This window comes from Thunnus maccoyii, chromosome 12 (genome assembly GCF_910596095.1).
Source record: "Thunnus maccoyii chromosome 12, fThuMac1.1, whole genome shotgun sequence".
Classification (NCBI taxonomy): domain Eukaryota; kingdom Metazoa; phylum Chordata; class Actinopteri; order Scombriformes; family Scombridae; genus Thunnus; species Thunnus maccoyii.
Genome location: NC_056544.1, coordinates 30,287,935 through 30,315,308, shown reverse-complemented (window position 1 = coordinate 30,315,308; position 27,374 = coordinate 30,287,935). Strand labels below are relative to the sequence as shown.

At 39.1% G+C, this 27,374-nt stretch overlaps 2 protein-coding genes across 7 annotated transcripts; both read right to left on the bottom strand.

The window, feature by feature from the left end:
• Window positions 1-1,008: 1,008 nt before the first annotated feature.
• Window positions 1,009-4,953, bottom strand: LOC121908818. 2 transcript variants are annotated; one of them, XM_042429121.1, is made up of 4 exons: window positions 4,900-4,953; window positions 4,020-4,131; window positions 3,778-3,876; window positions 1,009-3,338 (listed from the first exon to the last, which is right to left on the bottom strand). In XM_042429121.1, exon 4 carries the CDS (start codon window positions 3,153-3,155, stop codon window positions 1,470-1,472), a length of 1,686 nt encoding a protein of 561 aa, XP_042285055.1. In that variant the 5' UTR covers window positions 3,156-3,338; window positions 3,778-3,876; window positions 4,020-4,131; window positions 4,900-4,953; the 3' UTR covers window positions 1,009-1,469. The 2 variants fall into 2 exon arrangements, with proteins under 2 accessions (XP_042285055.1, XP_042285056.1); XM_042429122.1 differs by having other exon boundaries at window positions 4,025-4,131.
• Window positions 4,954-6,627: 1,674 nt separating this feature from the next.
• Window positions 6,628-27,320, bottom strand: slc39a6 (solute carrier family 39 member 6). 5 transcript variants are annotated; one of them, XM_042429125.1, is made up of 12 exons: window positions 27,027-27,320; window positions 23,162-23,393; window positions 21,749-22,283; window positions 19,504-19,660; window positions 18,104-18,211; window positions 17,780-17,949; window positions 16,221-16,415; window positions 15,909-15,993; window positions 14,069-14,473; window positions 13,167-13,247; window positions 12,582-12,772; window positions 6,628-11,703 (listed from the first exon to the last, which is right to left on the bottom strand). In XM_042429125.1, exons 1-12 carry the CDS (start codon window positions 27,127-27,129, stop codon window positions 11,551-11,553), a joined length of 2,415 nt encoding a protein of 804 aa, XP_042285059.1. In that variant the 5' UTR covers window positions 27,130-27,320; the 3' UTR covers window positions 6,628-11,550. The 5 variants fall into 5 exon arrangements, with proteins under 5 accessions (XP_042285059.1, XP_042285062.1, XP_042285060.1 ...); XM_042429128.1 differs by having other exon boundaries at window positions 23,162-23,390; window positions 27,027-27,099; XM_042429126.1 differs by lacking the exon at window positions 27,027-27,320 and adding an exon at window positions 26,629-26,869.
• Window positions 27,321-27,374: the final 54 nt, after the last annotated feature.

Here is a 27,374-nt window from a genome sequence, read left to right as displayed (position 1 = left end):
TGAGCTGCAGGTGGTGTCCTATGACTGGATCATTTGAAGGGATTGCTGCTGAGGGACAGCTGACAACAACCTCCCCTTCCCCTCTTCCACTTCAACAATGGAGGCTGTTCCTCAGCAGTTTGGATTTGTGTTTATTGTGAGTGATTGTAAGTAGAAGCAACATGTGTTCGGACTAAGAGCTTCTTGTAGACTTATGTTAAGTCTTTTTTTGGTCTAATTTTTTAAAATAAATTTCATGGACTAATTCATTGTAAAATGTAAGTATTTAATACTAGCAGTAGCAGTTGCCCTTTTCTTTTGCAATCATTTCTCTCATGTTTTCAGTTAGGAGATGTTAGAGCTTTGTCATTTTATTTTGTGGGGTTTTTTGTGAGGGAAGTTTACTGTTTTTACTGTTTTGACTGAGTAAACTTTTGTTTGTTGTTTTGGGCATTGCTCATCTCTGAAACTTAAAAAAAAAAAACTGCCACTATGCTATGTTATGTCGGGGTTTCCAATGACCGGAAACAAAACAAATTCATGTAGAAATCACACAGTGCTGTTTTAACCACACTCTCCCATAAGATAAGATGAAGTAAGATAAGATAACACTTGATTCATGGTGTCACAACAGCAAAGATATACAGCATATAAAAGTAACCATCAACAACAACAAGATAAAGTTCATTAAATAATAAATATAGTAATAAAAGTAATAAAAACTGTGCAACACAGTCAGAGCTGTCTGATGGATGTTGGCACAAAGTGAACCGTTCCCTTTTGTACCTGGGGGGAGTGTGAGCCTCTGGCTGAAGGTGGCACAGCTCCTCATAGAGGATACAAGAGAATACACTGGTTGAACGATACTACAGATTTTATATTATTATATTTTATGTACATATATAATTATATGTATATGTAGAAAGTACATGTTCTTGCTCTATACCATACAAGAGCTATACAACAACTATTCATAAATACCCATAACTCCTTTGTAAAAAGATGAAATTTGAATCTTTATTTGGTTTAATCAGGTAACTAAAACAGTGTATAAATAATAATAATAATAAGCATTATTAACAGCAAAGAAATGATGATGATAATTTAGGGATTTAAAGACATATTATCTGAAATACATACTGTATCACATTTGATTCATACATTTTCAACATGACATTGGGACAAAATAAAGTGCACAATGTTTTTATACTGCTTCAATCCAGGTAATGCTCATCTTAGCATATAAGTAAAACTAACAAAATATAAAAATGAGTAGCTTGGTAAGTCACGTGAGCTGCAGCTCAGAGGCAGACATCTTGAATTTAGTAAAAAAGGGACCTCTACTTCCTGCATTGCTCTGATGATCCACTAGAGGGCAGCTAACATGAGCCATGTAAACAATACGTCTTTCAGGTAATTATTGATCTTGTTGATGATGTAGAGGTCTCTGAAACTCATGTATCAAATATGATACAAATGGTGCTATAGGCTTAATTATCTGATGCAAAATTTAGCCATTTTAGTGGACTCTGGAGGAGTTTCTCTCGTTTCTCTACTTTAGCCTTGATCTCTGCTCTTTCTCTCATGTCCTTCAGGGACTGAACTCGTTGATTCCATCCTGGTTTGGCCTCAGATTTCTCTCCCTCAATAAGCATGTCAATGTACTCTGGAGTGGTGAGAGGATTTGGTTTCAGTGCTATCTCTTTGAGTCTGTTTAAACACTTTGCAGACCTCTCCATCAATGCCACCACCTCCACCTGCACATGATCATATTCAGCCTTCAGTTTTTCAAACAAAGCCTGAACAGGTATCTTAGCTTCTGCAGCTTTTAGGAACTTTTCTTTCAGCTCTTTCACTGTTTGTTTTTCTTTAACCTCCTTATAATCCCATCTGTACTTCTGATTAAAATGTACATTCCAATAACATTTGCCGGGGCACTGAATACAGTATCCACCTGATCCCATCACCCTGTGTTTATATTTATCTGCATCATTTCCACAGGCACAAGGATAGTGGCAGGTATAGTTACACTGCTGATAATTGCTGATGTAATTTCCAGAACCAGAAATATCTACTTGAACAGGCTTTCTGAAGGTGACTTCAAACTCAAAATTCTTATTTCTGCTGATCACTGCCTCATGCTGTTTCAGTATTTCAGTCGTCTCTTTTATCTCCTCAAGCTTGGCTAACCCAAGTTTAACCTGCTTCTGCAAATTTTCAACTGAAATCTCAAGCTGCTTTCTTTCTCTGAGGACTTCCCTCATCATCATCAAGCTTTTGGTGTCTATGAAATTCAGAGCAGCAAAAAACCTCTTCATACTTTTTGTCCCCATGTTCCAAAACATCTTATCAAATTCTCCACCTTCATCATCTTCATCTGTGCTTTTTGCTGCAGATGATTTGTTGTCTGCAAATAACACTGAGTTATTGAATTTGAAGTGAACTGGCAGCCTGTCTTTTGTTTTAGGACATGGGACACCTGAAGCATTGATTGCCTCTAGAACTGGTGGACGTTGGCTGTCTGCGAATGTCACCAGAACCCTGATGTTTTCTGCCACATCTTTCCCAAAGATTGATAGCACAGAATCAAACACATACTTCTGTGTCGGTGTGAGTCGTGCTAAACTAGCTTGAGCTACAGAACAGACAGCATCAATTTCACTGACACCAAGCTCAGCAGAGAAGAGATTACGTAGCTGCTCTGTGATCATTTTGTCTCTTTCTATGCCTCTTGTATCTCCAAAGCCTGGAGTGTCCACAATAGTCAGAGAGTGATCGATCTTAAAGCCTTCCTGGTGGTTGATTTGGTACACTGTGACTTCAGAAGTCTGACTGTGAGCTTGTGATTTTGACTGACCCTCATCAACTAACTTAAACCGAAATGAATCATCCCATTCAACACCTAAAATGTAATTGATCATTCCATTGATCAGAGTTGACTTCCCAGCCCCAGTTGCTCCAAGAACCATTATGGTACGATTATGTTTAGTGGACTCTTTCCCAAAACTGAAACGCTTGAACCCAGGAACATTGATTTGTTCCTGTGTGAGGGGGACTTTATAAACAGGAAGAGGCCCTGTCTGTGGTTCTAGCAGTTTGCTTTGTTCTTGAACAGCATCAGCAAGCCGAACATCTGATTTTGATCTTTCAAAGTCTAATGGAATAAAAGGTGCCATTATGATGAGGGTACGCAATTATGCCTGTAATATTACATTAATGTTTACAATTTTCAATTGGTAACAGGATCAGCCCTTTGGAGAGGTAAGTTATTTCATATGAGAAAATGAAAACACACTATTGTTGGAGAAGTTCATCCATCTGGTTGGTGAGTGTTGCCTCTGTTGATCTCTGCTCTGAATCTGTATAAAATGAAATATAAAAAACAATATTACAGGTAATTCAACCCAAAGTTAGAGCTACCATGACAGTGAACCACTTTGTGATCATATTGCTTGTAGTCTAAAACTGTGCAACAGCTGCTTTAGTGATGGATGGTAAAATAAACTTTGTCGAGTTCATCTCTCACATAATAATTGCCAGATGACAGTTGGAGCTTTTCAACACTGTAATGAACATGAAATTCTCAGTGTTGAATCATTATTGAAAAAACGTCAATAAACCCCAGATTAAGTCAGAATATGACGTTATAATTGTGAGACAAAGTCTCATGATTAATTTTGGATCAATTTAGCAGCTATGGTGCAGGTTTTATTCCTTATTGCAGCTGCTGACCATTCTAGTCAAAATGTTAGTATTACATTTCTAAAAAGCTGCTGGAGATGAATTACAGTAACAAACCTCTGTTGGCTGTTCTCAGTCCAGTCGTCTGACTCAGGATCCAACAGCTGTTGGGATTCAAAATGCTGCTCGTGATTTAAACCATCATCTCCAAAACTCCTAGAATACAAAATGAATAAAGTGTCTTAGAAAAGCAAGAAATACTGATGGTCCAGTAATTCTATTTTAAATCCTAATTTGTCTTTATGACCATAGTATGGATGATGAATATATAGAAAACATTCACACATTTTGTCATTTACCTTACATGTAATCTGTCATAGGCACTGCAGAGGAACATGTCACTATGGAAGTTCAAAGTGTCCAAAATCTGATGTTACTTGATGTCTTCTAATTGGTGTCAACAGCAAAAACCTGCATGGAGTCACAAAAACAGGGCAGACAGGACATCAGATTATCTCTCATTTACATGTTTTTATTTTTCTTTACATTAAAAGACAGTAATGTACCCTGGAGTTAGAATGCCTTCCCATCAGAGCTGCTCTTTAAATCTGCCAAAACCAAGATGCCTGTTTTGTCTTCCTCTGTCTGAAATTTATTTTAATAACTACTTTGATTTTTTAGTGTTAAATTGACCATTATTATCACTGAAAACTACACATGTGCTGTGCTAGAATGGAAAGCTTGACATGAATAGCAACAGTTTTTCATCAGTCGTTTTTGTAAATAAACTGTAGAACAAGGCAAAGGGCAACACGAAATGTTTGTGCGTAAGCAGAAAAGCAGAAAAGTGACGTGAGTGTGAGCGGAGCAGAGGAAAAGGTTTGCAGTAAGTTGTCAGTCTGGCGGTAAATGTGCAGAACAGGCTGCAGTGTCAGTTAATAAATGCTGCAGCTTCTCAAGACTAAGATAAGACTCGTCTATCGAAGGAACCTGTCCAGGCTCACTGAAGGTGGACTGACCTTTAAGGGGAACCAGCTATTCTCTATTCACTACAGTAACCTAATGTAGACAAATAGTAAGAGATATTCAAAAACAAATGCTTGCAGGAATCACACAAATGAACAAAAACTAAAATAATTCTAAATTCTAAATCATGCAATTTATATCTTCAACATCACAGACAGTGAAACAACATAAAGTATGAAGTGGACTAACAGTTCAATGAATTCAGCAACTTACCACTCAGTTTGCCTCTCAACAGAAAGGAAGGATGAGTTGTGCTTTAGATTCCTCTGCTGCTCCTGTATTTATAGGGTGTACACACACACACACACACACACACGTGGGCGTGGCTTCACTTTGTGCAGAGATTTGTTGCCTCAGTGAACTGAAAGATAAACAGAGACTCATACTGGGCTGATGACTTTACTATAAGAGAGACCATTTCCCAGAAACCAGAGCCTGCAAATCTGAAAGTAAATGACCTTGTTTCATGCACAATTTATAACACCCCAGTGAGTGTGCAAAATCTAGTTTTATATGAGCACCTGCATGTACATATTGTTCTCTTCCAAAATCTCCTATCTGCACTTTATGAGGCATTAATATCTAGTCGGTATTGTTAACACATAATATAATAATATAGTCCACAAACAGTGTATTATGTATTGGGTATCCTTAACAAATAGCATTCTGCAAGAAAACAAGTTTTCTTGAAACTTGAAAATTACAAGTCACTTAATTTGACATTATGAGGTTTTCGGTTTGGTTAATAGAAAAATCTAATTTTGAGTTGTTCATGTTGCTCTTTGCCTCAGAAATACAAGAGGAGGTTTTAGGACCTGAAAGATAAACAGACTCATGCTGGGCTGATGACTTTACTATAAGAGAGACCATTTCCCAGAAACCAGAGCCTGCAAATCTGAAAGTGAAAGTAAATGACCTTGTTTCATGCACAATTTATAACACCCCAGTGAGGGTGCAAAATCTAGTTTCATATGAGCACCTGCATGTACATATTGTTCTCTTCCAGCAGCTTATCTACTTTAAAATCACAACATTTTGATGAGCTGGGTTTTGGTTCAGGGTTTTGCAAAGTATCAAATCAGATTTAAGAGGTTGTGAAAGTCTGAACTGTGACCAACTCATGACCTTTAGCATGTTATTTGGAATATATGTATAAAATTCATATTTTTCTACACATTTTCTAGACAGGTAAACCTTTTCATTTAAAATGTATATTTTTAATCCAGCTTCCTGGTAGTTAAGCAGAATTTCAGGAAGTTATTCTGGATAATCCACAGAAAACATTGTGAGGAATTTTCATTGAAACTTCCTTCTGCCAAATAAATATTCCTTTGTTGTCTGTTTTTTATTTCATCCACTGACATTTATCATTATCACGGACATGGTGTACAACAGTACACTGCTCCTCTTCACTACTGCCTCCTACTCATGAATAAAGATCAGGGGGGTGTTTCTCTCTCAGATGGGATATAAAGACTGAAACTGCAGCACTGCTTCACACATGGGGCACTTTTCATTACGCTAATGTGTCTCCTTGCATTAATTACATAACTAATAATGTTTTGAGAGGAAATAAGTAAACATTTTGTTTCTTCATTTGAAAAACTGAACTTGAAACTTGGTTTTAGGGTTAAAGTTAGAGCTAAAATCTCATGTTTTTATCCTTTTTTAAACAACTCATGTTGTTTACTCCTAGTTATATCTGATTTGTATGTTTATTGAAACTTAGCTTGTTTTCAATTATCAGTTAGTTTGTTCATACGGACACCTGACTGTTGCATACTTGAAAAATTGTGAACCTGTCATTGAAACTGACTGCGAATAAGACATTAGAGAATAAGACAGAGATAAATGATATTGTGGTTTTGCTTCTTACAGAACAAGTTTGGATAAATGATCATCGTCACTGTTCAGATAAAACAAAAAGAGCTTCAGGCAGAGTTCTGGGAAGGTGACCAAGTTTATTTGTGTTCAGGAATGTCAGAGAGCACAATAAGTCAACATCAAAGCTGCCTGAAGGATACTGCAGTCAGTGATTCAATACAGAGGTGCAAAGGGTGGACAAAATAACAGAAACACTGTTTAAAGAGCTCGGTAGCAAAAAATCAGTTTGGTGAATTTCTCTTTTTTCTTGGAAACAGTTCGAGGTGATGACTGGACTCGATGGTCACTTTGTTACCAACTGTTGCACCAAGTAATTGTGGTGTTTCAGTAGTCAGTGTATGTGAAGGTGTACTTTTAATGGAGGCCGGGTGGTCGAAATGTTTTACAACTGGTGAAAATGATTCAAGAGGTAGTGACAACAAAACACCTTAATTTGCCAAATAAAAACATATTTTGTACAAAAAAAAAAAAAAAGAAAAACAAGTATCATTTTTACAGAAAAATATACAAGACATTTGCCGAAATATAACACAGTGCAAACTTACTTAATTTGGTCTGATCTGTAGTGTAACGTGGGGCTGCTTTTTAAAAAAAAAAAAAAATAGGAGTTGAGTAACAAGCTGTAAATATATACCGTTTCTCAGCTGTAGCAACAACATTTCACTTTTTTAAACATTGACAATGATTTTTTTTTTTCTGCATTTTAACATGTTTGGGAATAAAAGTCGACATTTTATAGATGTATAAATGTCACAAATCATGGACTCAGTCAGGACATTTTGCTGCACACTTTCAGTACTTGATCGTTTTTTTTTTAAACTACATGATACAACTCACTTTATACACACTTTGCTTTATTCACCAAACATCTTTGGCTTTCTTGCCTTCAGGAAACGTAGCACAAAACGGTTTGGAGAATAAATCTTGTTATCTCTGAGAAGAGCTGTGCAACATGTTTAATTTTGAGGAACTTGTACTGAAACTAGAAACATGCTGCAGAAGTTCATTATTTTTTTTTTAAAACTTCCTCTTGTTGTCAGTTTCGGTTGGGGTCTGATGATCCTTCTGACACGATGTTAAGTTTAACAACAACAACAAACCGCAGCCTGAAAAATGACCATCGGGTCAAATCAGCAACTCTGATCATTTTCAATAAAAACCAAACATCATGAATTACTTACACAGCTGTTAGATTATTTTATCCACCTGCTGTTGTTCCCTCCATGAACAAAATTCATTTCAAACACTTTTTGTTTTAGATAAAAAAAAAAAACAAATAGGAATAATTCCCTCCTTTTTCTTAGATTCAAACACATTAATTGAAACGGTGATGAATTTAAGTCGAGACTCTTCACAACAAACAGCACAGAAAGTGAAACTACAGTCAACAAATGAAATGTACTTGTACAGTATTGTACATAAATATATACATACAGTATAATATTGTACATGAAATATACACAGTAAGGTTTACATCTGGATTCAATTTGATTTTTGTAGTTTTCTGAGCTGTTAAATGTTGTTTTGTTTTTTTTCAAATGACAGAAAAGAACTTTTGACATGAAGGAATCTTATTTGACCTAAACGTCAGAGACTCAAGAATACACAAAACCATTCAAACTGACTTCATGCTGGACATTTATACTTTGACATGTGTTCCTGCTGTGATAATAATAATAATAAAAAAAAAAAACATTCAAACTGAACAGGAGTAATATTGTAACAAAGGTCTTTTTTTTTTTTTTTTGAGCTGCCACGCCAACTCTCCGACTGTAACAATACGATAAAAAAATAAATTAAACAAAAAAAAAATACATTAAAGCAAACCGTCTAGCTGCTGAGTTTCCCCTCTTTTTTCTTTCAATAAATGGTCTTCAGTTGTTTTTGTGGATCTCCTGAGAGGGTCACATATGATTGAAAAGGAACTTGTTCGTAAGACGTGTCGTCCGGACACGTCAGATAATCGTCAGGAAGTGTTTGGTTGTTTCCGAACGGCCACGAATGAAAAGTGGAGTGAAAAGTCGGCCTTTTTGTTTTAAATATGGGAATAACACACATGTAGCACAGACTCTGTCTCTCCTGGAAGACATTCATAATGTTGCTGCACTCTGATGTTCACATGAACAGTGACAGAAAAACAAATGGTGGCGGGAAAAAAAAAAAAAAAAAAAAAAGAGCTGAGAGAGAAGTTCAACCCCCTGACTCACAGCTGACCAATCACAGAGCGAGGTGAATGCAGGAGTGTCGGTTATAGAAGTGTCAGACCGTAGAGGGAGAAGCTGTTCCGACAGACTGGACTGACTCAAACCCATCATCGATCATTGTTGAACTAAATGTAAACTGTTATGAAGTTCATCTAAAACCTTCAATAACCTCAGATTAACAAGACTTATTATTATCTTTTGACCTTTTGTCACAAGAAAAAACGCTCTTAAGATCATAATTAACTTCTATCTTGTTCTTGTCCAGTCATGAATCAAGAACAGGTCAAAGTTCAAAACTGACTTTCAACATGTTGAAACAGGCAAAGCTTGACATCAAAAAAACAACAAATGACCTCCCAGCGACTGAAAGCGCATTATTTAAAAAGACTAACTCATATCACTATTAATATCTATTTCAAGTCTGAAGCCTCGACTCTACGCAGCTGCATCTTTCTGTCTCTTTTTTTTTTTTTTTTTTTTTAAACTAAACATTATAAGATATTCTTCCTCACGCATCAGAACTAACAGCAAACTCTTTCAAAAGCATTTAAACTGTAACAGCCGACTGTGGTTTTACGTGTTTGTACCCGGCGAGTCTTCATTTTCAAACTGATAAGAAACTTTTTTTTTTTTCCTTCATCTGGCTGAACTCGAGTTCGTTTAACGGACGGATTTCCTGCTGATGTAGCTGAACGTACGACGTACCGACTCAAACGTTTGAGGATGTGAGTGTGAGTGTGTAACACGTTGATGATTCGTACCAGAGAACTCTTCACAGTGAGTTCGATGATCCCGACGAGGCTCCTTCTGCAAGACACCAAAGGTAGATCGTTATTGAATAAAACGCTGCGGGTTACTGTCGGGCACTTAGATTCACCTCCACATGTCCGCCTGTAAGAAGGACGTGTGTAACAAAGCAGCTTCGTATTCTCAGTCTGGTTTTACCTGCCGATCACCTGACTCTTATTTGTGGCACTGGACATCTTTTCTATGTCTATTAAGTGCAGATTGAAACCACGTCGAGATTCGCCGCTGTCCTGTTTTCCCAACGTCAACACTCGTTTTTTTTTTAAATCACATTGGCTCATTTCCAGGATCTTTACATTCCTGGTTAGCGTACAATAACTACTTCTTCTTCTGTTTCTAACAAGCGTTAAACGACGCTACGAGACGAGGTCGGTGTGTGTTGCTCTTTATGGCAAATGATCCTTACTGGGTAACACTTTTTATAAGTCCCCTCTATAAGCATTTAGAAGTCATCCCTGTGACATATACACACACACACATGGCAGTTTATTAGGTACAGCTAGCTAAAACTAATGCAACTAACGCAACAACTCTGATTATCAAATAATCGTTTCGTCTTTTTTTTTAAGCAGAAACGACAAATTCTCTGCTTCCAGCTTCTGTTTTGTGAAGATTTGCTGCTTTTCTCTGTTTTCTGTTTCTGTATCATTATAAACTGAATATATTTCAGTGTTGTGATCTGTGATGGACATTTCCCCCCATTTTCCCACTGTTTTATGATTTTATATTGATTGATTGCGATAATCAGCCAATTAATCGATAGTGAAACTAATGAGTAGTTGCAGCTCTCTGGGCTGCACGTTACACTGACAGGTGTTTCTTATTTGTATTATTTGTCCACCCTATATGTATCAATGAAGATAAATCTAAAACTAAATAACCAAAACTCTTCTCTGAATGATGCAATGTTGTGTTAGATTGTGTTATTTTCAGCTGGTTGTACCTAATAAACTGGTAACTGTGTGTACATTTATGGAATATTTGTAGTTTTTACTACCGTTATCGTTGCAATAAGCAACAACACCACAAACTGTGGACTGGATGGTCTCTTAGGAATGTTGACAATTAGACTCAAAAACCATTAAACCATCAATTCTCATAAACGATTTATCATTTTAAGTTATTTTGCAAAGAAGAGCTTCTGAAATGTGAATATTTTGTGGTTTTGGAGCATCAGAACGGGATGTTTTTGACTAATTTCTGACATTAAAAATCGATGATAATCGTTAAGTCACAGCTTTAAATCAGGATAATAGTGCACGCAGAGAATAACTGGCAAAAGATCGAGGCTTAAAGTTTTCGTACCTTTAGTTCTTAGAGGAGGAACGTTAAAATGTTACCCGGCACAGTGTTGTATGAACAGTCGGGCTGTTATGGCACTTTGGTCTCTACTGTAATACTGATGTGGTTCCATTCAGCAGCAGAAACACGTCCAACACATCAGATAAAGTAAATATCACACATAATGGAGGAAATAAATCAATCAAGTGACGTCATGGGGGAAACAGATACCATTTTTTTCGCTGCTTTCACGTCTTACTGGATTTATCGTAAATATAGACTGAAAACTGATCGAACGAGCGATTTGGACGGGGGGGGGGGGGGGGGGGGAATTTTATAGACTCTTATCTCCCACTTGGGAATCACAAGTTTGTTGACACAGGAAGAAATGCTGCATGTTTTTAACTGTAGTCCAAGAAAATGTAAAAAAAAAACAAAAAACAACTTTGTCAGTTATTCTTGGACTAATTCTCAGTTTGAGCTGCAGATATTTGAGCCTCAGAAGCTCCTACATGTGTACCTTCTGTTTCAGCTACGACGACCGAGATGAAAACATAAAACTAAAAATCAAGCTCTGACTTGTCTAGAACAAGAAATTAAAAAAAACAAAACAAAAAAAAAAACACTACACTTCTGACACAGACACTGGAATGCAAGGTGGGAGCTCAGGATCGAAACACCTCTGCTTTCAGTATCCCAGGTCCAGCTGGATTTTGTGCTCGAAAATGGCGATTAGCAGCATTATGCAGAAGCCCAGCAGGATGCCGGCGTTCTGGAGCAGGAAGAAACCCCAGTGGCTGAAGCCGTGGTCCCCGGCGTCGTTGTGCAACATCTCCGGCACCTGAAGAAGGAGGAGGAGGAAGAAGAAGAAAGAAGACACGGTGTCACAACAGTAGGACGGGAATCTTTGGGAATCTCATGATCCGGATTCTTGGTTTCACAATTTGATCCAGAATCTGTTATTACCGAGCCCAAAAGGCAGAGGATTACTGTTTTACAGTAGTCAGTGGACAGAAAGACCAAACTGGAGGAAGAACAGCAAAAAAAAGTGCTTCCCTTTCTGTTTATTGAACTGAGAATCAATTCTAAATCCAAATGTGTCGCCAAGTATCTCAACTGTGGGTTTGTTTTGTTTCTGTGGTTTTATATATTCATGTAATGTTGTAATGTGGCCACAAGAGGTCAGACGTGAGCAACACAAGTTGTTTTTTTTCTCCTGTGTTTTCCAGACAGCAGCTGATTGTGACAGCTCACCTCTCCTCTGTTTGCTTTTTTTTTTTTATAAAACCAGCATGTTTTTTATAAAGTGTGTGAGTGTGAGAAGAGGCCATCTGGTCGTGAAGGCCGCTGCCGTCTGCACTCACAGAGACGTTCAAGACGGAACAGATGCTGCTGACTGCATGAAAACAATCGGTTTCATTTCTCCTGACTCACTGGGAACCAGCTGAGTAGTTTCTTTTAACACCATGTAGAGGGAATAAAGAGTCATTTCTGTACTTGACTGCTTCCTAAATATAAAAGTTTATTCTAGTAGATTTAACTTTCAACCTTTATCAAACGAGGGATATTTGCTTTGCAAGCAGTTGGTAGGAATCCCATGAACATGCTTAAAGACTTATCACGTGTTATTTTCTGTCACGCAGCTGCAGAACAAACGTGCATGTTCGCGGTCAGCTGTACGGTCCGCGATGCGTTCAGGTGCACGAGACGTTAACTCACCATGTCCACCAGAGCCACGTACATGAAGAGTCCCGCCGTGAGGGCGAATATCCACGTGGCGATGTTCTCTGCGTAATGTCCGATCAAGATGCCCGTCACCATGCCCAGGTACGCCATCATGGCCGACAGCACGTTGTAGAGGATGGCCTGACGCACCGTCATACCGGCCTTCAGGAGCACCGCAAAGTCACCTGGGAAACGGAGTCCGACATTTAGATTTCTTATTTAATTTCATTTGTTTGCAGTTGAATCATTTAATCGTTGAAGTATTGGTTTCTGTTCTGCATTTATTGTATTTTGTTTTTACTTACAATCTGTTTGTAATGTGTGTTACGCATGTATATAAAGTATACTGAAAATTTAAATAAACATACTTATATTACTTTTATGTGCGTAAAACACTAAAAATCTATTTGACTGAGATAAACCTTAGTTTAGCCTTTTTACTAAGCAATTTTGAATAGTTTTATGAACGTTTTCACATATAAATCAAGATATTACTGCAATAATAACATTATGTTTATGTTAAAACTTCACTTTAAGTGGCTTTAAGTAACTAACGCTGGATGAGAAATGTGCTCTTACCCAACTCGTGAGGCAGCTCGTGACAGAAAACAGCCACAGACGTGCTGAGACCACTGGACAGACCCTCAGTGAAGGCAGCTCCTGCAGAACAACATAAAAAACATACAATTATTATTACTGGACTACTTCTAACATCTGAGAGGTGTTTTCCTAAGCTAATTGGTATTTCTGTTGAGCTTAAAGCTGCTATAATCAATTTTTTTATAATAACCATGATCTGTCAGTGTGTAATGTGTTGGTCGTGGCTCGTAGTGATGAACCTACAGAGAATTATCAGTGACTCTGCAGCTCCTCTCGGCTTTACGGAGCTTTATAGTGAGTTTCAGCTCATTGTTTATCTGTCCGGCTGCAACTTTACTGTTTTGGTTCACTCTCAGCGCTCTTATAGTGTCGTTTTGGGCCACAGCAGGCAGCTGTTTTCAGAGAAAAAGCTGTAAAAAGCCCCAGTACACTACCTGCTCAGCACCAAACAGCAAACAGACACAGTTAGCTGTAGACTAGCTGGTGAACATAGTGGAGCATTTAGTAGCTAAAGAGCCAGATATTTCCCTCAGGGGTTGGTGGAGAGTAAAAACAGAGCTAAAAGAGAGTGAATGTTGGATTTACATTCACCAGGTGGACAGAAACACGACTCCACATGAATGATAATGTTGCTCCGTAACTGCTGGATGTGGAAATAAGCAACTGTTTGCTAACAAGTTCAACATATCAACTTAAAAGCTGATGATGTGTCAGTGTTGGTCACTACTTTGTTTTAATAGTAAGTAATAAGTTTTAATCCCAGCAGTGTGTTCGTGTCAAGCTACTTTTCTTATCGAGGAAACATTTATAACATGAAGCCAAAGTCAGCAGGTCACCACACTGACGTCTCAGACCGATCATGAGACGTAACACCCGCTCACCGATAGCGAGGCCGTCGCTGAAGTTGTGCAGTCCGTCTCCCATGATGACCATCCAGGCGAGCGTGGCCACGCCGGCCTGCTGGAAGTGCTGCTCTGAGTAGGAGTGGGAGTGGCTGTGAGGGTGGTGGTTCTGGGAGTGGTGGTGGTGCAGGATGTGGTGGTAGTCGTGGTGATGGTGGTGCATGCTGTCGGCCTGGCCCACCGTGTCGTGGAAGTGCGAGTGGCATTTGTTCTCGCAGTCCTCGTCGGTGTAGGCGGCGGCGGCGCCCGACGCTCGGCCGTAACCCTGCGGCGAGACGACGGACACCTGCGGCGCCAGCATCACCTGCTCCTCCTCCGCCACGCTGCTGCCGTGCAGGCCGCTGGAGTGGTCACCGAATGTACCGGCGCCGTTAGTTTCCACGTCTGCAGGAAGACAAACAGTAATACTGAAATCAACCAACTGTTCAAACTACACAGTCTCACGTACAAACGGTGAAGCAGCTCGTTTATTCTTAACGACTACATTTACATACATTACATTACATACTCTCTGATGTAAACTATGTACTATCTATTTGTGCTCATAAGTTTACATACCTTGGCAGAATCTGAGAGATATGAACCATTCATAGTGTCTGTAGTTGTGACCATAAAGTTAAAGTTTGGTCTCATCACTCTAAATAACTTTGTTCCAGATGTTTTGAGGCTTGTCTCGGTGCTGTTTGGCATATTGTTAGCAGGCTGTTTTGTGGCGTTGGCATAGTAACGGCTTTTTTCCGGCAACTTCACTGTGCAGCCAATTTTTGTTCGAGTACCTCCTTGTTGTGCATCTTGAAAACAGCCACATGCAACTTTCAGCTGAAGTTGCAACTTTCAGCTGAAGTTGCGACTTTCAGCTGTAAGTTTTAACTTTCAGCTGAAAGTTGCATGTGGGTTTTTCTTTGCAATATGAACAATTTTTCTGGCACTTGTGGCTGAAATCTTTGTTGTTCTACCTGTCTGTCGCTTAGTATCAACAGAACCCTTCATTTTCCACTTCTTCATCAGAGCTTGAACACTACTGATTGGTGTTTTCAAATCTTTGGATATCTTTTTATATCCTTTTCCTGATTTAATAAAGTTTAACTCCCTGTTTCTCATAGGTCTTTTGACAGTTCTTTTGCTTTCATCATGGCTCAGTATCCAGTAAAGTCAGAGCAGCCATGGATGAAATGTGCAGAAACTCATTGACTATTTATACACAGACACTAATTACAATCAAACAAGTCACAGGTGTGGAAACTTACCCTTCATAGCCATTTAAACCTGTGTGTGTCAACTTGTGTGTTTATTATCAGGTCAAACATTCAAGGGGATGTAAACTTTTGATCAGGAGCCATTTTGGTGATTTCAGTTATTATTAAAAAGGGGAAATATAATTATGTGAAAATAAATGGCTTCACTTGACCACTATCCCTAAAGATAACAAAAGTTTCCAGCATGATCAGTCATATTTTCTTATGACTTATGAGCACAACTGTGTCTATATATATATATATATACCAATATATCTGCAACAAGCTAATGTCAGCTTTAGCAGAAACGCAGCAGAAAACAAAACTGTTGGGTAAAAATAGGTTATTTTGTTATTCTTAGTGGACAGGAAGTGGTTTGCTGTGAGCAAAGGTCATGTTGAGGTTTTTGTTCAGCTTGTCTGATTCAGCTCTACTTTCATCAGATTTACTTGAATCTAGTCTCAGCTGAATTCTAACAGACATTTTGGACAATTTTATAATTTTAGGAAGTTAAAGAACTCCTGGTTTTCTCAGAGAAAAAAGTTAAAACAGCTCCAGAGTGTTTGTTTCGTGTTGCGTCTCACCTTCGGTTGGCTTCAGGTCGTTCTCTTCCAGAGCCGGTTGCTTCTCCGGATCCGCTTTGTCGTTCTGATCCCACTTCTTCTGGATCTGTGACAACGACAGGACAACATTAAACCTCATGACGTTTGCAGTATCCAGATGGAAACGTTTTGACTTCAGCTGGTATCAATGTGAAGATAAATTAATCTCTAGCTATTATGATAGTCCATCAACAGTTTTGAGTCATTTTTTTAAGAAAATAAAAGTCCAAATTCTCTGATTCAAGCTTCTCAAATGCAAATATTTTCACAGACGTCTTAAAGAAACTGATCGACCTTTTGTTTCTTGTCCTTGTACATTTTTCCGAGCGTCAGGAAGTGTTCGATGAGAAACATGACGTAGACGCCGCTCAGAGCCGTCAGACCTTTCCACACACCGTCCAGGTTTTCCTCGTGTTCATCGTGGAGGTGATGATGTCCCTCCATATTCATCCCGGAGACGTCGTGGTGGTGATGGTGTCCTCCCTGAGACTGAGACGTAAAAACACATAAAGAGAATGAAAGTCAACAACACCTAACAACTCTTCAACCCAGTTTCCCGTCATTTTGGGGGAAAAATACGCTGACTCGCTTTCTTGCTTAGAGTTGAACAAAAAGACCGACACCACTTTCATGGTCTTAAATATGAAACTAAAGCCAGCAGCCGGTTGGATCAGCTCTGTCCGTGTGTAACAAAATCCATCTGCTAGAGCCGCAACCGTTAGTTTATTAACAGAAGATGAATCAGCAACTTTTCTGATAATCAATTAATCGCTTCAGTCATTTTTCAAGCAAAAATACCAAAAATATGATGATTTCCAGCTTCTTAAATGTGAGCATTTCCTATTTTTCTTTGACATAAATAACAATTAACTGAATATTTTTCATTTCTGGACTGTTGGTCGAACAAAGTAAGACAATTAAAGGCATCACTGTGGGTGAATGTAATTCTTTTTACTGGTTGCAGCTCCACCAACTACCAGCACCTCCTTAGCTCACTAATTAACATGTTATTATTTTGTTTGTTTCAGTCTGAAGCACTATAAAAGTATTCCTCATGTAAGCACTAATATTGGCAGAATTGGTTTCAGGCACCTTTCGAAACGAACAAACTGTTATTAATCATTATTGCTTTGTTCCTTTTTGCATGTTTTGGGAGAATAAAAACCCATTTTTTGAAGCTACAAAGACCTGCAGGCTCGTACGGGTGTTTGTCGTCCTGCCAGTTGTGTTCACGTTGTTTTTAAATCAAGCGGGTTGCTGCCGATCTGAAAAGTGAAGCCAATACGTCAAGTGCCTCAAACCTGCATTCTCTCTAATGGCCAGCAGGGGGCGACTCCACAGTCAGTTTGTATACAAGTCTATGAGAAAATGACCCTTCTTCTCACTGGATTTACTACTACAGTAAACACTTTCCTGATGAGTTTATGATCTCAATCTCTAGTTTCAAGTCTTCAATACAGCATGATGTTCATTTTGTAAATTATGGTCTCATTTAGAGTAAAATAAGACGATAAAGCAGCGTATGAGAGGTGAGGTGCTGCAGTAGGACCCTGGGGAGCTCTTCCCTTGCTCCACGCTCTCCTCAAAATATGATCACTTCTGGCTCCAAAAAAACAAGATGGCGACGGTCAAAAAACCAAACTGGAGGCCTCCAAACACAAGTCCACAAACCAGTGGGTGACGTCACGGTGGCTACGTCCGTTATTTTTATACAGTCTGTGGTTTTAATGCTAAAACAGGCCTGAACAAAGACGGGACACTCAAAACAAACGGGTGACAACTGACTCAAATTACATAAAGTTCGACTCGAACTTGAACTACACAACCGGATATCTGCCGCCACGCCGACTCACGTGTGGGATGAGATGCAAGAAGGCGTCGCCGCTCAGCGTGCCGACGGCCAGCGCCACCAGGAAGCTGAGGAGGAACTTGAAGAAAACCCTGTTCATGAGCGGGATGAGGACGACTCCGGCCAGAGACAGCAGGCTGATGATCGTGATGGACACGAACCCGCCGACCCACGCTGCAACACACCGATCAAAACACCAGACTTCATCTCGCTCTTCAGAAATAGAACTTCACACTTTAATAAAAACTTACAGATAAAAATATAAAACTACTACTTTTTATCATCACTAGCAACAAAAATGCATTTATTTCGTCAGTTGAGGTCTCACCTGTTGCGATGTTTCGGCCACTTTCTCCACTTTCTCGACCGCTGTGGTCGTGGTCCGAGTGGTTGTGGTCACCATGGTGATCGTGAGCATGTTTATGATGTTTGTGGTCTAGAACAAAAACAAAAAAGGACGTTATTAGCATTAGGCATCATAAAGGGATCCAGTATTTGGAAGACTGTTACAAACAAGGACTTGTCAGTATGACTTCTCCAGCAAGACCTTCTTCTTCTTCTTCTTCTTCTTCTATCGTCAGTTAACATCTTTTCTCAGAACTGTGGAACGGCTTTATCTGCATTTACCGATGTGGAGAAACAGCGTCATGAGGGAAATGTATACAGATGTTTTTCTAAAATGTTCTCCTTGCTGCTGAGTGAGGGCCCAAAGTCGGATTTGCTCCAATCTAGAGTGAGATGGGAATCAGATCTGAACATCAAAGCGGTTCGTCAGCTACCGTTAATGCCCAGTACAGACTGGTTGACTTTAACTTCCTCCATCAGCTGTACCTCATCCCACAGAAACTCCATAAATCCAAACCTGAACTGTCAGAAACGTGCTTCGGATGTGTTATAAAGGTCGTGAACTGTACCCGGCTTTGCACGAAGGTGAGACCCTTTCAGTGCGACCTCTGTGACACCAGGAGTCACCTTCCATTTAGATCCTGAGCTTTGCTTACTAAGAAATTTCACAACTGTCAATAGATCTTTGACTAATTCCCAAATTAAGTTTATGGAAACCTGATTCCCCTTCTCCTCACTGATAGATGGTCTTTGATGATCTTTCTCTTGAAAAGATCACATGTAGTCTTAGAAAAGGATAAAATACCTTTCTGAATATATATAGAATATATAAGCACATCACTGACGTCACCATAGCAATGTGATCACTTCTGTTTAGCCAGAAGGCCTCTTTGAAAGGACACAACACTGTGTCTCTTTGTGTTTCACTCTATGAACTGACCTTTTTCTGTCTTTCTTTCCTTTTTTTCCATTTTTCTAACTGGGTTTATAACGGACGGGTTTCTGTTCTGTTCTAATTGTTGACAATAAATCTGAAAATAAATATAAAATATTCCAAAAAAAACAAGGAACTGCATTTAATGAACCCTGTTTCATCACGTCACTGAATTGCTATAAAAATATAAGCATGTACGAGGTAAAACAAACGTATTAAACCTTTATTATTCAGCCACATCCTTCTTAATACTAAATAATATGTAGACATTACTTTTCATGTTAACAGTCTGTGAGTGTTTACAGTGCAATATTATCTTGGATATAAACACAAAGTCAAAGGTTGAAACTATTTTAAAAACCTGAAAGCCAACTCAAATTTTTTCGTCCGTAAAATAAAAACAATAAATCTCAGTCCAGGATCCGGTCGATGGGATGTTTTTCTCTCACCTCTGTCTCCGTGTTTGGCGGCGTCTCTGTGCAGGATGCACGCTCCGCCGTCAATCTGGTTGAGGAGGGCGGGACAGAGGAAGCTGAAGTCACCGAGGGTCATGTTCATTTCCTGAGACATCCCGTGTGAGGAGAGGATGCTGGAGGCGTTCAGACACTGAGGATTAAAACAAAACAAGTCTCTTAAAACCAGGATTTGTTTCTTCATTTTACTCACATCTTCATTTCAATTTTTATACGATATATTCTCCTAATCTTTATTTATCCAGAGCGGGTTTTGTTTCTTCCCCAAAAACTCATTTCACAACCTTTCGCAGGGTCTGACATTAACAACCGCCAAGCGCCAAATGCGGGTAGATTTTCTATTTGGCAAGTAAATCTCGGGAGGCCGACGGGTAAATGTTTGTACCAAAATAGTCACGTCATAAAATATCTGGCATGACGGCTCAGAGGAAATGACTCGTGTCACTGAAACAATGACTAAGATTTAAAGATAGAGCGTTATGAACTCATCATTGTTCTCTGCGTCACAACGTTGGTTGGACTTCCTTACAGTCAAGAAGAAAAATACATCTCATGTTATTCGTCTATAAAGCTTCCAAACTGCCTCACATCTCCTCTCATTTAAATCCAGTAAATCCAGTAACTACTGAACCTCCTTCATGTTCACACTAGTGTTGGCTGAACTGGTTTCAGGTTCCGGTTTGTGTAGTTGTGTTGTTTCTGTCCACTGATTGTGTTCTTATGAGTGTTTTCTTTTGTTCTTAGGTTTCTTTTAGAAAACAGATCTTAATCTCAGTGAGACTCCCTGATTAAATAAAGATTAAATAAAATGAAAAGGAGGAATAATTACAGCAAGAAAAACATGTTTCAGTGTTCATTATTTGGGCTCTTGGCTGTTTTAAAAAAAATACTTATAAAAAAATTGTGAACTCGTCCTTTAAAGTTGTGACGCTCAGTTTTGAAGGACGTTTGACATTTAGTGAAATACGCTTTTTGGCTTTCTAGAGAGTTAGATAATAAAAATAATGATAATAATAATATTAACAATAATGAATAAAGGTGAGATCAAATTTAAATAAAGTTATGATAAAATATGTAAAAACTTGTGGTGTAACGGATCGTCCACGGTTCAACACGCATGTGAACTGCGGATTAATTGCAAAATATAACATCTCATTTAAAATAAAGTAAACAAACTGCTATTAGTAGACGTCATAGCAGACAGCGTGTCGCTAACAGGGATTTTGAAGGGTAACATCTGCAGGTATGTTTACACGCTGTTCAATGTGCTGCAGCTGAGCAGCTAATTAGCATCTAGCTGCTAACTGACGTTAGCGGTGAACGTTTGTTTGTTGTCTCGTTCAACAAGCTGCAGGACAAGACGTGTGTTCATGTTTCATCATCAAGTGGACGGAGGCTGTTTCATTCACTACCGAGTTTAAAAGAGGAAGGTGTCATGTTTCATATTTAATTTAACAATTGAGCTTTGAATATTTTATAGATTTTATAGATTTTAAGATGCTGTTTTCATTTAAGACCATGGGCATTAGTTCTTTGCTGTAAATGTTTTACAGAATATATGGAAAGCAAAGTTTTGTCTCCTCCTTTTTTTTTTTTTTAGCTGATCCGAAAAATGATCCGATCCGAACCGTGAGTTTTGTGATCCGTTACAAGTAAAAACACAGTAAAGAAAAGCTAGAAAGACAATAAAAAAGATAAAAAGATGACAAGAAAGATCCTTTTGTAAGCTAAATATGAAGTTTAACTGTCGTTAAGACTGAAAAAAAAGGTTAAAACATGTTTATATTGTGCAAAATATGCAAAAAAATACTGAAAAGTTAGTATTAAAGAAGTATTATTAGTTATTTATGATTAATAATCATTACTATTAGTAGTAGTAGTATTTTTGGTATATTTTGAGTATTGTTTGCAGATATTCACAACTTTTAGAGTTGCAGTTATTAATAGATTAATCAACTTACAGAAAATTAATCTGAAACTATTTTGATAATTGTTTATGTGATTTTTCAGACAAACTTTTGACACTTCGAGCTTCTTGAACCGTCTGCGTTTACACGTCTTACTTCTACATTTAATATCTTTTGGGTTTTGGAGAGCTGCTTTGACAAAAAACACGACGACCTTTGACGACCTCTCTTGGTTTTCTGATGTTTTACAGACCGCGATTCAATCGAGAAAACAAAAGGACAGATTCATCGATTCATCGCTGTAAACGTGGTACCTCAGCAGCGGGGAGGCTTCGGTTGTGAAGGAGGTCATGGTTCGTATGGTCGTGGTCATGCGTGACCGCAGCCTCCTGCGTCTGAGTTTCAGTGACCAGTCTGGCTGCGGTGGGTTCCTCTCCTGCATCCATTTTCACCATCAGCTGTGCGCTGGACGCCGCCGTGGTGCCGACCTCCTGAGCCGCCGCCGCCGCCGCGCTCTTCTTGTCGTACAGACTGTTATGGCTGTCCGGGTTCTCCGCTTTCTTCACCATCGTGCCCTCTTTGGTGACGTCGGGGGTCTTCGGGGACTTCCCGGGCTGCGAGGGTTCGCCGTGTTTCTGGTGATGCGAGTTGTCGTCGCTGTCGTCATGGGGATGGTGGTGGTGGTTGTGGCCCTTGTGGTGGTGGTGGTGGTGGTGATGGTGGTGCGGGTGGTCGCGGTGGCCCAGTTGCTCGTGATGTTGTGCCGTAACGGTCCTGATGCGACCCAAGCCCACGTTCTGTAAGAGACGCTTTAAACCAGCCAGAGAGATGGTGCCGTTTTCTCCGTATCTGTCAGATCAATAAAACAAATAAACAATAATCATCACAATACGACTCAGAAACTTCCAGGTTTAATATTTATGACCCGTCAGCTGACGTTTCCATTTATTCTCAGCAACTAATGTAAAAACATTTAATACATTTCAGGACGCAACATTTTAAACTATTTAATGATCTTTACAGATTAATAACAGCGAGTTCTACTGTATTAAAAAGAAGAAGAAAGAAAACTAGAGATTTTACAGATTGCAATTTTCTTGGCAAATTTCGATTCTTTAAAAGTCTGACCAACGTGCACGTGTGTGTGTGTGTGATGTTACTGTCTGTGCCGCTGTGTGCACGTGTGTGTAAATCTGATCGGCAGCTGATCGATCGCTGCATCTCTGAAGAAAACTTTTAATAACGTTTGTATGAAACTGAAAAAGTGAAGTTTTATACACGAGTTTATACACGACACAAATGTAATAATCAGCACATTAATCAATAATGAAAATAACCGTTAGTTGCAGCCTTTTATACTTACTGTTACATCATGTTTATTTTCTAATTTCCTGTGTGCGTTAGACTCAAGTTGCTTTAATGTTTACATTAGTTGTTACCTAATAATTAATTAATTGTTTTGTCCTTAAAATGTCAGAAAATGGTTTAAAAAAAATGCTAATTATAATTTTCCAGGTTCAAAGGTTAACTGTCATGTTTGACAAAGAAAAACATTAAATCATCTGAGAGGCTGAAAGCAGCAAACATTCAGAGTTAAAAGCCTCTAAAGTGATCAGTCGCCATATAAACTCTTCTATGATGTCATCAAACAAAATCTTTGTCTCTTGAAATAATAAAACTAAATAAACTGACAGTTATCAGTGAGTTTTCTGCGTAGAGGGTCTCACCTGTTGAACAGAGCCTCCAGGTGTTGTCTCTGGCTCTGCTCCGCTCTGTGTGTGTCCACTACGGCCGTCAGTAAACACGCCGCGCCGTTCGTCTCCGCGGCGGACGAGCTGCTGCTGCTGCTGCTGCTGCTGCAGTCCGGACCGGTCAACCCGTCGCCGCCGGACAAACTCACGGCGAGGAGGAACATCACGACCCGGACGGCTCGACTCTTCGCCTCAGTCATCATCTCTGCTGCCGGGGAAAACAACAACAACAACAACGAGTATTAACGCTACCAGGTGAGTTACAACATGTTTAAAACCAAGACGACACGTTTAAAAAGGATAAAAATGCAAAAACTTCAGAACAAACTAGTTTAAAAAGACACCAAACACATACTACAGAGTTCATGAATCATGTTTCTGTGACTCTAAATGTTGAGTCATTCTTAAAAGTTTCTTAATCCCGCCCTGACGTGACATCATCACATCCTTTCATCCAAACAACCCAAAAACTCAAAGAAACAGTTTATTATCACATAAAAACAGTAACAGCTGCAATTTCGTTTGACAAAAATGACTTAAAACTATTAATCAATCATCTAAATAGTGATCATTTCCTCAACTTCTCAACAAACATCCTCCTCATGCTTTGGTTTCCTGTACAGGAACAAATCCTGCTTCAATGCCTGCCCCCCCCCCCCCTCGCTGATTAAATCCTGCGTATTAACACTTTGTGGCTGCGGTGACTCCGTTAACCGCTCTGCTGCTGAGTCTCCTGGCTGAATACGACTCATTACCTCACTGCGTCCTCAGATTTGCAACAGGAGCTTCTCGTCATACCCGCCATTGTGCAACATACACCACAACCCCCCCATCCCCCCCCCCGGTCTCCCGCCTCTCTCTCTCAATCTGTCAGCAAACACTTATTTACTCGACCCTGATTGGATAAATCCCCACATATCTTCCTAAACTCCTCTCCCTGCTCGCCGTCTACCTGCAGCCGACCTTCCAGCAACTGATACTAATATTTACCATCTGTCAATTTTTTTTTTTTTCCATTAGTTGTTCGGGTTCGTAAAATGTCAGAAAATGGTGAAACATGTCTCACAAAACCCGTGACGACGTCCTCAAATGTCTTGTTTTGTCCACAACACAAAAGATATTCAGTTTACTGTCGTAAAAGGATTAAAGAAAGCAGAAAATATTCACATTTAAGAAGCTGGAAGCAGAGATTTCCATCTGTACTAGTGAGTTCCTGTGTTTACGCTGGACTTCTTTCTGACGGCCATTTAGGAAAAACTACTGGACATACAGACGGGGGACAAATTAAAGGAAAAACCGGTCCAGGTCTGAATGTTTGACCCCTACAGTGAGGGGATCCGGTGGCTCTGTGATGCTTTGGGGGGGGGCACGAGGGGTCGCTGGATGGTTTGATGAGTATGAAGATGATGTGAATCATATGTCATCAGATCTCAACCCAACTGAACATCTATGGTAGATTTTGCACTGATGTGTCAGACACGTCAGTCCAAAATCTCCCATAGGTGTTCAAAATGCCCCCCCCCCCCAGAGCAGAACAGAGCCACCAGATCCCCTCACTGTATGTAGGGGTCCAGCATTCAGACCTGGACTGGTTTTTCCTTGAATTTTTCCCCTCGTCTGTATGTTTTAATAGTCATATAATAGTCTACGTTTATTATATTATATAATAGCCTTGCTGTTGTTACTTTAATGCAGCCATGCAGGCAGCCTGCAGCTCCACCTCCACCTCTCACCAGGGCCGTACTGGGAAAAGTTAAACCTCCTACTGGTCACTTACATGTTATTTAACTGCAGAGCTGCCGGCTGATTCACAGTCATGTTAACTGGTGTCAAGCCACAGCGCAGGACTGTACTGGTCTGAATCCAGCTTCAGTCACATCTGACTAAATCTCTCAATGTCTTAACAGCAAAGGCAAAAACTCATTTTTTTTCATAATATAAGTTTATATTTAAGTTGCCTTGGCAACAGATCTTAGGGTCACACAATATTAGGCTATCTAATGAACTGACTCATTTATTTCTTTGGCATCTGCTGGACAACTACACCAGCAGAAAGCACATGCTACGGCTAACATAAACCCTGCAGTAGATCAGGTAGAGCATCCTGATAATGACTGAAGCCTGAATAAAGCACAAGGTTCATTAGTTCAACTTTAAAAGAGTTTATTAATATAAAAAATAGAATAACATAACGCAAACATGTTTTATCTGCCAGACAAAACAATACAAGTTAGTTTGACTTGTCACTTAATAAAATAATGTAAATAAAACTAAAAGCTGTGACAACTATCACATCAAACTCCTTACAGTTTTAGAGGCAGATATCTGAGTAAAAAGTGCAAAATGCTACACCTTATATATATATATATATATATATATATATATAGGTGTTAAATACCCTAAATGATATTTATAAAGTTTTAAAGACAGATTTATAAAGTAGCATCAAATTAAAATTCTCAAATAAAGCAAAGCAAGTTCTGCAAAGTTGCCGTAATTACCGTGATTTGAAAGAATTATTACACAACTGAGAGCATGACGACAGATGTCAGCGCAGAGCATCTATTATTCACTGATTATGGTTAATTCCGGATATAGTAATTACAATAAAAAAACACCAGTTATTCGATTAATCCTATTAGTCTAGCAGCTAAGCTGAAGCACAGTCGTGTTTTAAAGCCAAATTTGACCTAATTTTTACATTTGAGAGCAGCAAAAACACTTTTCTTTCCTTTAGCCAAACATTTTTGTGTAGCTGATACACGTTTTCGTAGAGAAATGACCCACATTTATTACAAAATAAATAAATATCACCATTCAAAAATATTATTGCATTCTTCACATTTAATATAAATCGTTGAAACTGTTATGTTCTCCTGTTTTCTGTGATATATGACTATTATTATACAGTGTGACTGTAAATACTTTTTCTTCATAAACAAAAAGTGTAAAAACTAAAGAATAAACTCTCTGCTCCCTGAAAGCTTCATTAAGAATTAATCATATATTTATGTATTAATCATCTATTTATGTATTTATGATGTATTTATGAATAATTTCTAATTATGAGGGGATACAGTGAAGGGTCAGAATATGAACTGTGTCTAATATGATGAGAATTAAATGGATGATAAAACTAGAAAAACGGTTTCCTTGTTAGTTGGGTTGAAAGCCGAATTGAAGAACAACGTCTAATCAATAATTATACGAACATTTAATGGATGTTGTGATGATGTTCGCGCACTGAGAGGAAATTAAAAATTAAATTGACAGGTTTTCTAAACGGAGTTTGGCGCCCGGTTCATCTAAATAAACGGATGGCTGTTTAAAACGCTGGATAAACAAACGGCTCGTCATTTGTACTGACGATTAATGTAAATCCGTGATGGTTTGATATTCAGGAATAAGTCATGTTGATGCTAACACGTTTAAACCTTCCTCACCTCTTCAGTTTAGGTTAGCCAGCAGCTAGCTTAGCCGCGGGTTTATTTCGTCAAACTTCCCGGAGGATGCGGAGAGAAGTCATCCGCGGCCCAGGTTCGGGCCTGGTGCTGCCCGCCCGAAGGCTCGGCCTCGGCTTCACGGCGATATTAAGCCATTAAACATATAAAAATCTACCTCCATACGTGTCCGTGTGAAGAACTGAATGTGTCTGACTGGATATAAACAGAAACACGTTGGATCTCTGCGCGCTGCACCAGCCCGGTGCCGTGTGCACAAAGACGGCAAACCCGGAAACTGAGCCGCTGCCGCCGCCGTGCCGTGCGGAGCGGACACGCTTCATCTCTACTCAGCTACAGATCACACATAAACAAACCTTTAAATGTGTGGAATTACTCACAGGTAATGTAAGTGTGGTGTTTGGTCCTCTCCGGTTGGTATGTGAGCTTCACGGCGCCGCTCGGTATTTCTCCGCTCTGATAATCAATGTGGTAATGTTGCATTCAAGGACTTCCGGACATCTGAATTACTCCTGAGTGGAGGAGGGAAAAAAGCAGAGTAAACGGAACAAACCCCTGTAGGGCAGACAGTGGTGGAGGAAGTATTCAGATACTTAAGCAAGAAGTATCAATACTGCAATGTAGAAATACTACATTACAAGTAAAAGTACATAACTATTATGAGCCTGATGTAGTTAAAGTATTGCAGTAAAAGTACATAAGTATTATGAGCTTGATGTAGTTAAAGT